This window comes from Gamsiella multidivaricata (assembly GCF_025024155.1).
Source record: "Gamsiella multidivaricata strain RSA 2152 chromosome Unknown BC939scaffold_38, whole genome shotgun sequence".
Classification (NCBI taxonomy): domain Eukaryota; kingdom Fungi; phylum Mortierellomycota; class Mortierellomycetes; order Mortierellales; family Mortierellaceae; genus Gamsiella; species Gamsiella multidivaricata.
In genome coordinates this window covers 276,145-290,625 of record NW_026251746.1, presented here as the reverse complement: position 1 = coordinate 290,625, position 14,481 = coordinate 276,145, and the positions used below count along the sequence as shown (strand labels likewise).

The 14,481-nt window shown below is 47.0% G+C and overlaps 5 protein-coding genes across 5 annotated transcripts; all 5 read left to right on the top strand.

Annotated features, from left to right (window-relative positions):
* Nucleotides 1-4,353: 4,353 nt before the first annotated feature.
* BC939DRAFT_181060 (uncharacterized protein) lies at nucleotides 4,354-5,299 on the top strand. Its single transcript, XM_051550447.1, has one exon. It carries the CDS (start codon nucleotides 4,392-4,394, stop codon nucleotides 5,187-5,189), a length of 798 nt encoding a protein of 265 aa, XP_051411575.1. The 5' UTR covers nucleotides 4,354-4,391; the 3' UTR covers nucleotides 5,190-5,299.
* A 413-nt stretch (nucleotides 5,300-5,712) lies between these two features.
* BC939DRAFT_384672 (uncharacterized protein) lies at nucleotides 5,713-5,880 on the top strand (the record flags this gene model as incomplete). Its single annotated transcript, XM_051551792.1, has 1 exon — nucleotides 5,713-5,880. A coding segment is annotated over one exon (168 nt), but the record flags the coding sequence as incomplete, so codon positions are not given.
* Nucleotides 5,881-6,897: 1,017 nt separating this feature from the next.
* On the top strand, nucleotides 6,898-7,973 carry BC939DRAFT_397833 (uncharacterized protein; the record flags this gene model as incomplete). The annotated part of the gene is made up of 2 exons (XM_051552386.1): nucleotides 6,898-6,981; nucleotides 7,086-7,973. The coding sequence occupies 2 exons, from the start codon at nucleotides 6,898-6,900 to the stop codon at nucleotides 7,971-7,973; spliced, it is 972 nt and encodes a 323-aa protein (XP_051411573.1).
* Nucleotides 7,974-8,254: 281 nt separating this feature from the next.
* Nucleotides 8,255-11,100, top strand: BC939DRAFT_453736 (methylenetetrahydrofolate reductase-domain-containing protein). Its single transcript, XM_051555967.1, has 5 exons — nucleotides 8,255-8,452; nucleotides 8,717-8,920; nucleotides 9,080-9,242; nucleotides 9,384-9,667; nucleotides 9,780-11,100. Exons 1-5 carry the CDS (start codon nucleotides 8,366-8,368, stop codon nucleotides 11,016-11,018), a joined length of 1,977 nt encoding a protein of 658 aa, XP_051411572.1. The 5' UTR covers nucleotides 8,255-8,365; the 3' UTR covers nucleotides 11,019-11,100.
* Nucleotides 11,101-11,216: 116 nt separating this feature from the next.
* Nucleotides 11,217-12,226, top strand: BC939DRAFT_503805 (HIT-like domain-containing protein; the record flags this gene model as incomplete). Its single annotated transcript, XM_051560442.1, has 6 exons — nucleotides 11,217-11,320; nucleotides 11,436-11,473; nucleotides 11,527-11,585; nucleotides 11,669-11,755; nucleotides 11,862-11,874; nucleotides 11,985-12,226. 6 exons carry the CDS (start codon nucleotides 11,217-11,219, stop codon nucleotides 12,224-12,226), a joined length of 543 nt encoding a protein of 180 aa, XP_051411571.1.
* Nucleotides 12,227-14,481: the final 2,255 nt, after the last annotated feature.

Below are 14,481 nucleotides of genomic sequence, written 5' to 3'. Positions count from 1 at the left end.
TGGCAGAAACATCACCCTAATCGAAAACGCGCGTATAGTCTATTTCGCGGTGTCTGCACTACTGGCTCATACAGCGCTCGATTGTACTCTATACCAGAATAAACAAATGTCTGTGCGACCACGACAGACAAGCCTCTGCACTGCTCTTCTGCTTAGATTTGAGGATACTGAGGGAAACTGACAGACGGTGCAGGTGGGATAGAAGAGCATTCTGGAGTGGCGTTCGGGCCCATGTTCACCATGATAGAACATATGCATACCTTCTTTCCACGCGTGAGATTAGCCTTGAGTGGTCTCTACCGCTGCCTTTTTTTTTTTTTCTTTTTTTAGCGTTCTCCAAAACATGGGCGGCGATGCATTGGGGTATGGCAATGAGTAGTACATGTACATACGCCCAAGACCTTTACTTTGAAATTATACCTATGTGAGAGGAAATGGACTTCATGGGACCCGGATACGTTCATTGCCGTCTCTCCGTTTGTCCTTCGGTACGATGACAATTTTACTCCATTCTTTTTTTCTCCGAGGAGAAAGAACATACTCGAAAGGCTCTCACACCTTGAGCGCGCCTTCTCAATGCAGGCAATCGAGTAGAGTGCTTGACCTTGCATCATGATTGGAGGGATTGCGATCTGGCTCCACTCCAGAGAAAATGCACAGGCGCGACTCTTGTCATACCAAATAAACCACTAATTGTACCATGTAAGTTTTTTTTTGTGAGTCTATGATTTGGTTGGTTTTTACAAAATAACGTCTTGTGTTACTTTTATTCAGGTTTCACTATGTTGTGGCCCGAACCGCCTCTTTGTATGTACGCTCCTTCTCTTGTGTAGAATCTCCGCAGTGCACACGACAAGGAAAGAACATGAATGCTGAAAGGAAGAATGGATAAGTGGGTGGAGGACGAAATGCTTACGATGGGAAGAGGTCTGCATGTATCCCTGGGCAAGCGGTATGATGAGGAAAAAGGGCCCTTGAAGAGAAGCTGCTGTACCATGAACGAGATATGTTTGTCGTGCATCACCCTTGTTGAACGCGTACAGGCTGCACCATCAAAGCTCCGACCTCAGACTTAGACTATCTGGTCACTCGCTCTCTTCCGGCATTTTGCTTTATAATGCCAATCTCCCAGCCTCTTCCAAAGACAGGTTTTTTTTTCTTTGCGTTTTTTTTTCTTCATGCAGTTGGTAACTTGGTATAAACAAAACAAGATAAATAAGGCGCAACTGAGAACGGGTGGTTGACCTGCACTCTTGCCAGATGCATCGAGAGAGAGGCGAAATCGATGAGTAGCTATGAAGCGTTTATTTACCCGTCTATACATGCATGTATAGCTTAGGACTACAGCGCGCATGCACACGCTATTGGAGGATTAGATTTTGTTTGTTTTGTTTGTTTTGTTCGTTGGCGTCAAACAGAAAACGGCCCAATCGCTCTCTTATTCGTGCCCTTTTTTTACTCACCCCAGATGGAACATTTGGGGGACTTATCTATAATCCTTGAGCATATCCACAACATGCATGGGCTTCATTCAATCCAGTTGCCTATGCCTCGGCCCTCTAAGCATGAAGCATAGCCCAAGGAGCAAAGAGCCTTGAGTCAGTGAAGCGATATATGGTCTGAGTCGGATACTCTCTGATATTTTGACCTTTTGACCTGCTGTCGTACCACACACAACCTGAGGTCTCAATCTCAGGCGCATTTTTGGGGGGGAAATTATAACATTTGAACAAACGAGGGCAGCAATCATGCAGCCCCTCTACGTTGCTCTCGGTGGGCTCTAATTGTCCGTTTCCTGCCCTGTGCTCCCGACGAACCCTCGTTCGGCTATGGTATTCATAATGGGCGGGGATGCACACACATACGAGCGAGACATGGTTCTCCTCTCTACTTTCCACTCGGTGTTTTATTTCATCCCCCTATGCTTACGGGAGGATATTTGCCAACGACACGATGAAAATGTTTTTCTCATCAAGCACCAACAGCTCCCTGCGCTGATGTTCTGTGAAATGCACATCGATAGAGTTGAAGTTCAAGAGCGCATTGGTGCACAAACTGTCGGAATGTCAAATGTAAATGCTTCCCGGTTCACGTCCCTTATTCTTTCGCACATGTCATGAGCAAAGAAACCTTAGCCTTTGTTTGAGGAGCCGGATCGATTAGATATTCGCTGCCAAGGTTCTTGAGGAAGCTATGCCAATGAGCATCTCTAGTTAATCACTTTTATTATCCTTCGCCACTTTTCATTTGTGGTTCTTGCCTAGGGTAGGGTTGGTAGGAAAGCTTTCGACGATCGCGAGAACCTGAATATACTGCAATCGCTCAACAAAATGCGGACACGAGGAAGCGATTGCGGAATATCGGAATTCGCTGCAATGCGGTCTTAGTCCTGAAGAGATAGGGTACTTTTAAAACTCTTTGTTTGTACCCTGCCTCCAGTTCGACAATATAAACAAATTGATAGCACTCACTTGAGTTTCGAGTACGGTTACTATAAGATTTTGGCGATGCAAAAATACATGCTGGACAAACACCAACTTTATTGCTAGAATATTGCATATAAAAGTGAGTCTACTGGAAAATTGAGAGAGAAAGGGGCGAGTCAGCGTGCCAGGTCATAAAATACACTGCGCTACCGACGCTTCATAGCTATTTTATTTGGTCCGCATGGCCACTTGCTATCCACCCACCTATTTTAATAGCCCAGATCATTTGAATGCTCTCTCTCTCTAGCAATGCTGTCATTTTTCAGTAGTGGCCTTGTTGAAAAAACAGGGGTCACTTTCAGAAGTAGCCTGTGAGTGCAATGGTAGGATAGGTTTGTTTAGGTTGCTTTTCAAATTCCTCCAATACATGGATCAAGCCTTTGAAAAGAGAAAACAGCATGAAAAGTAAAAATCGGTAGGTACTCTTCATATATGAATCTTCATCCCTACTCATGGATTAGTTGAAAAAGTGATGGCCAACTGCAGAGGAGCTATGCTTGCAGTGGTGCTCATCCGATTATCTACGAAAAGGAGGAAACGAGCGAACAAAGTTATCTACGCTATTTTGTTTTAAGAAAGTAAGGTTCCTGACGGCATGAGTCCTTGGTTCCAGATATGCTTGGACGTCTAGAGAAGGACAATCTCAGTATTAAAATGGACGTAGAGTGGCCTTTCATTACGAGCCAAGTTGCATAACAAGGCTATGATAGGCATGCGTCCGTGTTTCTACAAAATGCGCTTGAGGATCAAACGACCCCGCGAACTAAGGGCTATACATGGGTAGACGAGATCGCGCGTCAATTGTAAAATAGACGACTAAATTGCACACCTATCGTTAGAAATGCCGTGCACTACCCAGAGACAGACTAGATGCGATATAATGAGTACTGAAATGCTGCATAGGGAATCGGGGAACTGCGTGAGTATGTGTAGACTATGTGTGCACATGCATGCATGGTAAGTGAGAGCTTCCAATGAGTAGGGTATGACAACGGCCTTTTTTTTTTTTTTTTTTTTGAAGAATAGATTGTGATCAATATGAGTGCCTACCGCTCCAAACGCTTTCCTTTTTTTTCCTTCCTCTTTTCTTACTTCTTTTCTCCTTCTTCTCTTTCTTCCCATCATTTCGACTACCCCCCCAGAGACCTTTCCTCCTACGGTGCTGCCATTAATACCATTACTTATCATTCTTGTCTGTTCTACATTTTTCTATCTTCACATCGCTCATTTACTCGCATTCGGCACATTTCGTATCCCTGCATACTAGCGTGCCCATGTCGAGTCATGACCTTCAACTTGCTATCGATCTTTGCCTGTTAACACCTTCACCTTGATTACCATACTCCGTCGACCAACTCCACTGAAAGCCCTATATATTCGTCCACACTCTCACGCTGTCCCTTTCTCTCATTTGCACAGGCTAATGCCGCAACAATACGCGCTTCTTCTTATACCTTTACATGAACAACATTCCACTTTACATTCGCAATTATAAATCCCACTTCCTTTCACCCCTGTCATCTATTGACACCTAAGATTGTATCTATAAATTCCTTCTCTCGCTCTACAGACCTGTTTCTCTTGCAACGACTTCTAGTGATTAAGTAGAAGTTTTTATTTTTTGCTTCCTGTTGTATACTTTATATTCGAACCTTTTTTTCGTTCGTTACTTCTAAGCGTGATCGTGCGATATTTGCCCACTAAGCACAAGCACAGCTTTCTGTTGGTGATCCTAATAACCCCTGGCCTGAGCAAGGTGAGCATCCGATAAAAAGAATAATGATACACTAATGAAAATGCAGGAAGTATGTGCTCGTCTATCTGTTTTTTCGTGTTAGGACTCACAGCAATCCTTCTTTATCCACGCAGATCGAGTCTCATAGCCCAGCTGCCAATATCATCGCTATGGTGCACACAAAACAAATCCAGTCATCTTCATTGCTCGCTCACATCTCCCATATGCCCAGAGCAGAGCAGCAAGTCGACAACTCGTCCTCGCAACAAACCGTGCACCCTGCACGGTATCCTACACTCACGGGTGATCAAGTTCTCGGATCTCGCTGGTCGAACTCCGAGGGCCTCGACGGCGAATTCGGTGTGTCATCTCAGTATTCCACATATACCATGGGCGACGCATCCACATGCACAAACAATCCTTGTATTATCACCCAACAATGGTCGACAACTCAACAGAAGACGACCTTTTGTCGCCAGCTACCAACTCCAACTCAAGCGCCACAGAATCCTGTTTACAGTCTTAATGCAAGCGCAGTTCAAACAAAGGAACAGTACTCGGCATGCCTGCTGGCTCGGCATTCTCTCAGCTCAGGACAGGGCGACGCACATGCATCTCAGACTGTACAAGGTCTCGCACGCCACTCGACAGCATACCCACCGGCAACCTCATTGTTCGCGTCTAAACATGCAGACGACACTGCTTTCTTGAGCGACTTCGTGAACTTTGAGGAATGCGAGGCTTCCTGTTCCAGTGAAAGTTCATCTGGGAAAACCGTAGAGAACTCAGTGCACCAGCCCTCGCACTCGGTCGGTGCTCATAATGTCCGGACGTCCCACTATCCTCCGTTCGTGCAATCGGCACAGGGATCACTACTGGTCAGTCAAAGACTACAGCATATATTTTTTCAATTACGGATAAAAATAAGGGTTTGTATCAACACCTTCCAATCTTTGCCACAACAATGAACAATAGGCGCTGCATTATCTGCACCCCACATCGGCCCCGAGACTACGACACTACAAGCTCAGAGGACAAGCGTATACATCGGCGTATCATAACAGGAACCACTGTAGCCTGGGTAAGGTCCCTTCCCAGGACCTATTGCAGCATCAGCACCAACATCAGAAGCAATACCAGTCTCAACGACAATACCAACTTCAGCAGCAGCACCAATATCACTATCAGATGCAGCCATGCATACAGCCAGCACAGCAACATTTCGGCATGCCGTATAGTAGTGTCTTACGCGTTGAGACGGAAAATTCTGAAGAAAGCGATGATGATAGGTCCCTTTGTAGCGAGCAGCACATTCGGTCCACACGAGCTTCGATGGAGGCTACCTTCAAGTTGATCGCGAATGACTGGCACCAGGGCTACAACCACCAATACTTAGGCCGCAAGGAAACCAAAGGCAGAGCTTCCGAAACCAAAGGCAGAGCTCCCGAAACCAAGGGTACAAAACAAAAGTCTAGTTCTCCCACGCACATTTGCGGCTTCTGCGGGAAACGATTCACAAGGCCATTCAACCTTCGGTCCCACATTCTTGCCCATAAGAATACGCGGCCCTTCAAATGCGATGAGCTCGCTGAGACGGGGGGTTGCGAAGAGAAGTTCACACGGCTCCATGATCTTCGTCGCCACATCGCCAAAAAGCACCCAACAGCAAAGTTGCTTGAGAAAGGAGAAAAAGATGCAAAGTGAAAAGAGGCCGGGACGGGGTTTTCAGGAAAGAGAAGAAAACAGGGGGAAGAAAGGGAGCGACGCCATTGTCATTGACAGGGATCGGCAGGGTGGACGTAACCTATGCACCTCCCAACATCATAATATCAGCATGAACAACAGCCACAACAGCATCATAGACTGCTCCGCCATGTACACTAGAAATAAACCCCTTGTTGCCCTCTGGTACGCCCCTAGAATAGCACTCCCGTTCGATTTATTATAAAAAATTTAGAACGAAGCGCGTCGACATTAGAATGTGGAATGCTGCAAACTATGGGTCAAAACCAAATAGTGATTCTCGATCTCAAACGGGACCAATATAAGAAGCATAGACATGAGTATGAAGCAAAAAAAAAAAAAAAGAAAGAAAGAAAGAAAAAAACCTGCATACTCGACATAAAGCGTAGATTCTCAAAAAGCAGCGATTTCTTTCTTATCTCTTCCTCCACCTCATCTTGGACTCAGCACTTTCAACCACATCTCACCTATTACTTTTAGAACAACGTCTCCTCACCCTCTTTTTTTCAAAGCACCCACCTGTATATAATACAACGCTTCTTGTATATTTCTTAATCACCGCGCGGTACAATATAGCCGAAAATGCGCATCTCCGGTACAGCAATCCTCTCAACCCTTGGTAAGCATCCCACCTCAGGAGCTCCACATGATACAGCAATCCGAACAGTGCACTACACATGTTATCAGGGATGACATTGCAAAGCTTGATCAAGCGCTGGAGGCTTCAGTATTTGTACGTGAGGAACAAGAGATGAGTAAAACGAAGAGCAACACGCGTCAGAACACGCGCTATTTCTCTGTATCCTGCTGCACGTAGAGACTGAGGCACAAGCGAAAGTTGAAATGGGGCCAACGCGTAGAGACTGATTTTGACCACAGCTGACATTCCCATTTCCTATCCCTGCGTTTATCCACAAAAACATAGCGCTGCCTATGCTCGTCATCGCTGGCGAAGGAGTTTCGTGGGCCGACTTCTTGACATCCTGCCAGACACCTGGCCAGATTGCCTTGACCTATGTAAGTGGGCGCTCCTGGCTTCCTGCCATCGCATCTTTGAGAACTTTCTTCAGTACGAACATCTCTACTCACTCATCATCCACTGTTCGTTTTCTGTCCCGTAGAGCGAAGGACCTTCCGAGGCAACGATGGAGATGCTTCAGACACTCAAAGAAGCTCAGGCTAGGGTTACTTTCTTTGCGAACGCGACATGGTTACAGTACATGCAATACGCTGGTGTAGCCCGACATGCATACATGGACGGCCATTTGATTGGTATGACCTACCGTCTGCCCTCAGATTCTTCGGCGGGCCTGACGGACGACGATCTCAAGAACGACATTGCGCAGAACTCGCGCACGATTCAGGACTTGATTGGTGTGTATCCCAAGTACATGAAGATCCACGAGTCCAATCTCAAGGACCCTCGGTTGTTGAACCTGGCCAAGTCCATGGGCTACGTCCTTGTTGGTTTCAACATGGACGAGTACGATTACAAGTACAACACTGCCGCAAACGCCGGTCAGATCGCAGATGTCTACACCGCCATGTTCACAAAGCAGATGGACGCCTACGGTCGCAAGGCCTCGTACGTTGTCGCTGGTTACGACGTTCCCTCGACGGGCGCTGCCGCAGCGCTACCCAAGGTCATCAACACGATCAATGCCAACGGCTACGACATGGTGCGCTTGGACGGATGCACAAATGATAAGACTCCATACAAGAAGAGTCCTATCCAAGACGACGGTTATATGGGCGATGCAAAGTCCTTTGGTGCAGCAGAGTATAAGCACGGACAGAGCAATGTCAAGGCCATCCCCCTCAACCCATCCAATGGCGGTAGCAAGGGCGGCAGCCCCCCTCCTTCAAGCGGCAGCACCGACAGTGCTGGAAGTGATGCTGCCAAGAACGCAAACGGTGGTGAGATGAAGAAGTCGGGAGCATCGAGATTGACAGTTATTACATCCACTTTGGCTGTCGTCCCAGCAGTCGTCTACGCTTTCTTCCTTTAAAAAGAAAAGAAAAGAAGACCTATTCTAGACGACAATTCTATTATTGAACTTAGTGAATTGAGCCGAAATGAACAGCTCTGTACCATGTAGGAATAAAGACCTGGCGCCATATCCCAGCGCAATCGTTGTCGATTGATCCATGCGTGTGTGTTGTTGCGTTTGTGTGTGTGCACGCGATGTTGCGTGTACTACAATCTACAGGGCAGACGATGTGCTCAAGCCAGATCGAGATGGACGCGATAAGAAACAAACGACCAAGGTTTCGCTATGACTCCTATCCGCAACTTTCTCATCCATCCCTTCTCGAATCATTGTTCACTTCTCATCTTCACGTCTCCTTGCATCATTCTCCTCACGAAGCTTACGAAGCTTACGAAGCCGACACCGCCGCCATGAAAATCATCAACAAGATCGCCCAAAAGAACGCCGAAGGGAAACCCTTCTACTCGTTCGAATATTTTCCCCCAAAGACCGCACAGGTAAGCAACGATCTGCCCCTGCTCACCGGTTTCCCTAGTTGCCGATGTTGTCTATGTTGCTTTGTGCCTTTCGATGTATACGTCTTTGCATGGGCCGCTTTTACACTCTACACGATGTTCACTTCTGGACGTTCTTTCTTTCCTACGTGCCACGCATCTTTTTTTCCACCACTGGACAACCTTCAAACTTCTGTTCCGTTATCTGGATCGTCGCTATGTTGGGTTGATACTGGGTACGACAAACCCGCCCCTCACTCGGGATAGGGTCTCTCCAACCTCTTTGACCGAATCGGGAGGATGCAAGTGCTCTCGCCAGCTTTTGTCACCTGCACCTGGGGCGCCGGCGGCTCTACGTTTGAAAAGACCACGGAATTGAGCGCGGTGGCACAAACTGTTCACGGTCTTGAGACCTGCATGCACTTGACATGTACCAATATGGATCGTGGCAAAGTCGATGATGCACTGGCGGTAAGTGAGAGCAACTGGGCATAACAGGTTCATGAAAAGGGCGATGACATGGTATACAGCAGGACGTGTTCACTCACCACTCATCGATCTTACATCCTCTTGTGTCATCAACCCCCCCCCCCCCCCTATATATATATATATATATATATATATGTATAGGAAGCCAAAAAGGCTGGTATTCAGAACATCTTGGCGCTCCGGGGCGATCCACCGCGCGGCCAGGAATACTGGACTCAGGTGGACGACACGTTCGTTCATGCCATTGATCTTGTGCGCTACATTCGGCAGCAGTACGGCGACTACTTTTGCATCGGAGTTGCAGGTAATCCAACAAAGCACTTTACCCAGCTGAACGGCTGTCGAGATGGATGGTGAAATATGATGATATTCCGGGTCCTCATTGGCCAGACAGCAGCGGATTGTGACCACGAAATTAAACAGGCCGATATATCTCCTACAACAGGTTACCCGGAAGGACACATGGACAACACCAGCTTCAGCAGCGAAGAAGAGATCAAGTTCTTAAAGGAGAAGATCGACGCCGGCGCAGATTTTGTTTTGACGCAGCTGTTCTACGATGTTGACGGATTCTTGGCCTGGGAGAAGCAGTGTCGTGCGCTTGGTATCGTCTGTCCTATCATCCCAGGCGTGATGCCTATTCAGTCCTACAACGGCTTCCGGAGAATCACCAATCTCGCAAAGATTCGTATTCCCGAAGCTATTGCGCAGGCATTGGAGCCCATCAAGGTGAGGAACCAAACTGCGTATGGACATTGGTATATATACTTGCTGATATTGCAGTTAAACTTCGTTGCGGAAACTAACACCTTTACTACCATCGTTTTATTTTGAGATGCAGAACGATGACCAAAAGGTCAAAGACTACGGTGTGGAGCTTGCAGCAACGATTATCGATCGTCTTTTAAGCGCAGGCATCACCGGTTTCCACATCTGCACCCTCAATTTGGAGAAGTCCGTGCGTTTGATCCTGGAGCGCGTTGGCTTTGTCTCTCCATCGGTTACAGCCCGCAAGCAACAGCAACAACATATCAACAATGAACCTACTCATGTAAGTGTCGCTACAAAGACATCAGGTGCTGCGGGACCCGAAAGCGGCGAATCACACCTCGGCCCATTGATCTGGAAACCAATAGACGACCTTTTGGGACGCTCGGAATCTTGGGATGACTTTCCCAATGGTCGTTGGGGAGATGCTCGCTCGCCTGCGTTCGGTGATCTGGATGGGTATGGCGCGTCCCTGAAAGTCGAACCAAGAAAGGCGCTGGAGATGTGGAGGAGACCCAAGAGCAAGGAGGACATCAGTCAGCTCTTTGTCGAATTTATCCAGGGCAGGATCCCTCTCTTGCCGTGGTCTGAGGGATCTCCTCTTCCTGAGACCGAAGCAATTCGGTCGAGGCTTGTGGCCTGCAATGAGCGAGGACTCTGGACTGTGGGATCTCAACCAGCGGTCAATGGTAAGCCCAGTACGGATCCTTTGGTAGGATGGGGTCCCAAAGGAGGATACGTATACCAAAAGGCATTCTTGGAGTTGTTTGTGGGACCGGACGAAGTCGCTGAAATGGTGAATAAGCTGAGGACCAGTTCGCCCTGGATTACTTTTTTCGTGGCAAGTCGCGATGGAGATGTGGTTACCAACTCGACAGGAGATGTTTTAGAGGAACAGCGGAAGATTGCAGAGCTTAAGAAGATTTGCGGCGAAAAGCTGAATGAAAAGACAACCAGCACTGGCGTTGACACGTCTTCATCCACTGCAGACTCGACCTCAACAGAGACACCTGTGTGTGCCACCTCGTTCGCAAACAAGACTGACGATGCGTTAGTGGAGGGATCGAACGCGGTGACATGGGGCGTGTTCCCCGGCAAGGAGATTGTTCAGCCAACGGTGATCGAGAAGGTGTCGTTCCTGGCCTGGCGCGACGAGGCGTTTGAGATTTGGCGAGAGTGGGAGCATCTCTATCCCAAGGGATCCGACTCACAGAAGTTGCTGCACCAAATCGGACACGACTACTGGCTGCTGAATGTCGTGCACAACGACTTCAGAGACGAGAATGGCATCTGGGACATTGTGCTATCTTGAACCTGGATCCACATAGACAACACTAATAATATCAGGCGGGGATATTGTACGAGAAGGAAAATAAAGACATGTTCTTATCGGCAACAAACATTGAAATGACGCTATCATATATTTATCGCGGTGCTCACTGCATCATCTTTGTAGTGGTGGAGTACAGGTGGAAATCCCATTCATCCGCTTCCTTTCATCACATCAACAATGACAAACATCTACAAATTTGGTCCGCACACCATCACGGCAGGGCAGATCTTCTTGAAGTCGAAACACAGCCTCGGTCTCGTCAACCTGAAGCCGATTCTCCCGTAAGCGATTGCTTTAAGGATCAGTGTTCAAAAGCGATTTCTCAAGTAAAAGACGCGACCAAAGGACTAAGCATTTTTTTTTTCTCGAAACACTCTTATGAACCTGACTATCCAGTGGCCGTAAGTTGTTCATATACAGCCGAGGATGCTTGGGTACGGTTTCCTCGCTAACTTTTTGCCTGCACCTTCTTTTATTTTACTTGTAGATGTACTAGTGATTAGTCGTCGCAGTGTGCCGCGTTTCCTTGACCTGAGCCCCGAGGAGGTAGGGCCAGGATCAATTCGGCAGATGAGACTCTGGTTGCTCTGAGATCACCGTGGCTAAACACGCTGTTCTGCGTCTATTAGGTTAGCGATATATTCCAATCAGCACAGCAGATCGGAAGGGTTGTCGAACAGGAGTACGGTGGCACGTCCTTGACCGTTGCCTGTCAGGTATGTTGAGCCACCCTTTCCTTTTCATGATGCGACGCGATTTCTGTCGTGTCAATATGTCTTAACCACACTACTTCTGCACCATGAATTGTGTATTCTTGCATAGGATGGACCGCAAGGTAACGAAGATTCTTTGCGATAGCCGACATATTTAATTTCAGTTCCAGCGACAAGCATGGAAGCACCAAAAGGACTAAACTCATTTTGGGCATTTTTTTTATTCTAATAGCTGGACAAACAGTGCCTCATTGTCACGTTCACATCATTCCTCGGCGTCTGGGCGACTATGTGGACAATGACGATATCTATGAGGATATCACTCGCAACACCAATGAGCTCCTGACACTATCCGAAGATGGAGTAAACGAGCCCATAAAAAAGGGTGTCGATAACGACGAGCGGAAGGCTAGATCCGAGGATGATATGACCGCGGAGGCTGCACGATTAGCGTGGCTGCTGGGAGAGCAATGATGACAGCGGAAGGGCAAATTGTTACAGTGCAGAAGCAGGCGAAAAAGAGGGTATTTATCTCCCTTTCGAGAAAAAAAGGCTGTAGAGCGGCGTCCGCTTGGATCATGGTGTAGGTGCTTGGGCCGCACCTTGAAAAAAAAAAATATGTACTTGTGCAAGTAACAAATAGACTCTTTTTTAATCGATATGATGCGAAAACTTTGCGCAACATATTGTCACACAACTCTATGCGATGATTGCGGACCGTTAGTTGTCGCTATGCTTCTATTCTGGATCTGTGCAATCGCATCTTGCGCCCCCTGCGCCCACAAGAACGGTGTCGTGCGACCTTCATCCCATTTGCTCATAAAAGCGCCGCGGCTATTTTCATGCACACATGTACAAAAACATTCAAGATCAAGGAAAGGCACTCCCTCCCTCCCACGCCTGATCAGGCAGCGGCGTATAGTATCCATCGCGGAAATTAGAAATGGATGCAAAGGACAGGGCTGATCGCGGGTCTTCGTCATTTCATATCCATTTTGCTCTTTTTGTGAAGACCTCCAAAAGCCGGTGGACGAAGGAGAGAAGGGCTTCTGGAACGTTTTGCCTTATGCGCCGTTTTGATAAAGTTCTGCTCTGAATGGAAGATCTTAAAAGTATACACAGCACACCAATGTTTATATATCTACATAAGCTGAGTGCCAGGATTCAACTGGCCTGGAGATATAGCTAGTGCCGACGACATTTCAAGCATAGGCGAAAAAAGGGCGGGTGCTATGGCGTTAATGGCTTTATGAATGCGCTTTGGTTCTTTGGATCAATATCCCTGTAGACACCTTAGCTCTCCTGCCCACTTCTCTGTCTGCCTTCATTGCTGTTTTCTAAGAGGCTTGAGTATACCTTCCAACATATGCTTGGAAAGGTATAGTTTAACCAATCTCAGCCGAAAGCTGACAGTCAACAACCCTTTTCTGCTATATACTCGAATATCGCGCTGGAAAAAGTTTATGGGTCCTGACTTTTGGGTCCCTTGCCAGAAAATGTTCGTGCCTAAGCAGCATGCAATAGCAGATTGGTGCACAATACATTAGGGAAGGGTTCGTAACCCCAAGAGAATATAGAATAGTATCTGTTAATTGCGTGCTATGGACACACACACAGATGCAGACTGAGGCAGATTTAGAGGGACGGAGTATATAGAATTGATGGATCTTTGCGACGCTGGGAACAAAACGGCTCATAATTTTATGGGAAACAAATACAGCGGATCGATTGCGCCGCAACTCGCATTGGATGAAAAAGACGCTAAAACATTGAGCAAGCAGTGATACAGACTAGGGGTGCATTGACACGAACAATTGGCGGCGGCATACCATGGTCAGGGCACTCTCCTTTTCGCCGGTGTCCTCCAGCCAACCACAGATTGATCGCGTCGCACTCACATCTCGCATTGGCAGAAAGAACATAACAGTCGTCCATTTAGACGAGGCGTTGCACAGAAGTAGAAAAGACATGTCTAGAAGTACAATTAGTGGTGTAGCTGCTAAGGGGCCCCTGCTCTATCCTGCTCTGTCCGGCGTGTTCTTTTCAAAGTACGTGCATTCGTTTCTATGCATCTACAGCCTTCGAAGAAGTTGCGATGGTACTATCGGCCCAATGGTACTCTACCAATACTATGCGGAGTGAGGACCTCGATATAATTAACTGTTCCTTATTCTACATTGCATTGGTATAAAAGAGCCTTCTATGTTCGACGCCCTCGTCGTCTCTTCTCTTTACCTATCTTTTTTGTTAGTAGATCCCTTCATTAATGGCCCATAGCCCCGCAGCTCCACAGTGCACAGCTCAATACTTCGTTCCTTCCTGTATTAGGTTTTTTCTTTCCTTCTTGCACCACTATACATAATACCATTCTCCACCTATGCCTGTTGCCAAGATGGTTTCTCTCATTGTTTAAACATTCTATCCCTTTCGCGTACGCTATCGATTCTTAAACTTCAGTAGAAAGCGTTGCTCTCCTATTACTGCAATCCATTTCTGTTCAAAGCCTCTTCTCAATCCATCCATTCATTCTCGTCAACATCAAAATGGCCTTCCATTGCTCCCTAATTTCTAGTACAATAATCAATAACCTTAACAGAGCTACTCAGCCCAAGACTTCATTCGATAAACACAGACCGACGAGCAAGAACCCTAAACGGCACAGCATCACCATTTGAACGCATTTTACTTTATTTGTTTTACCTACATTGCATTCTCTTTTCATTTTGTTT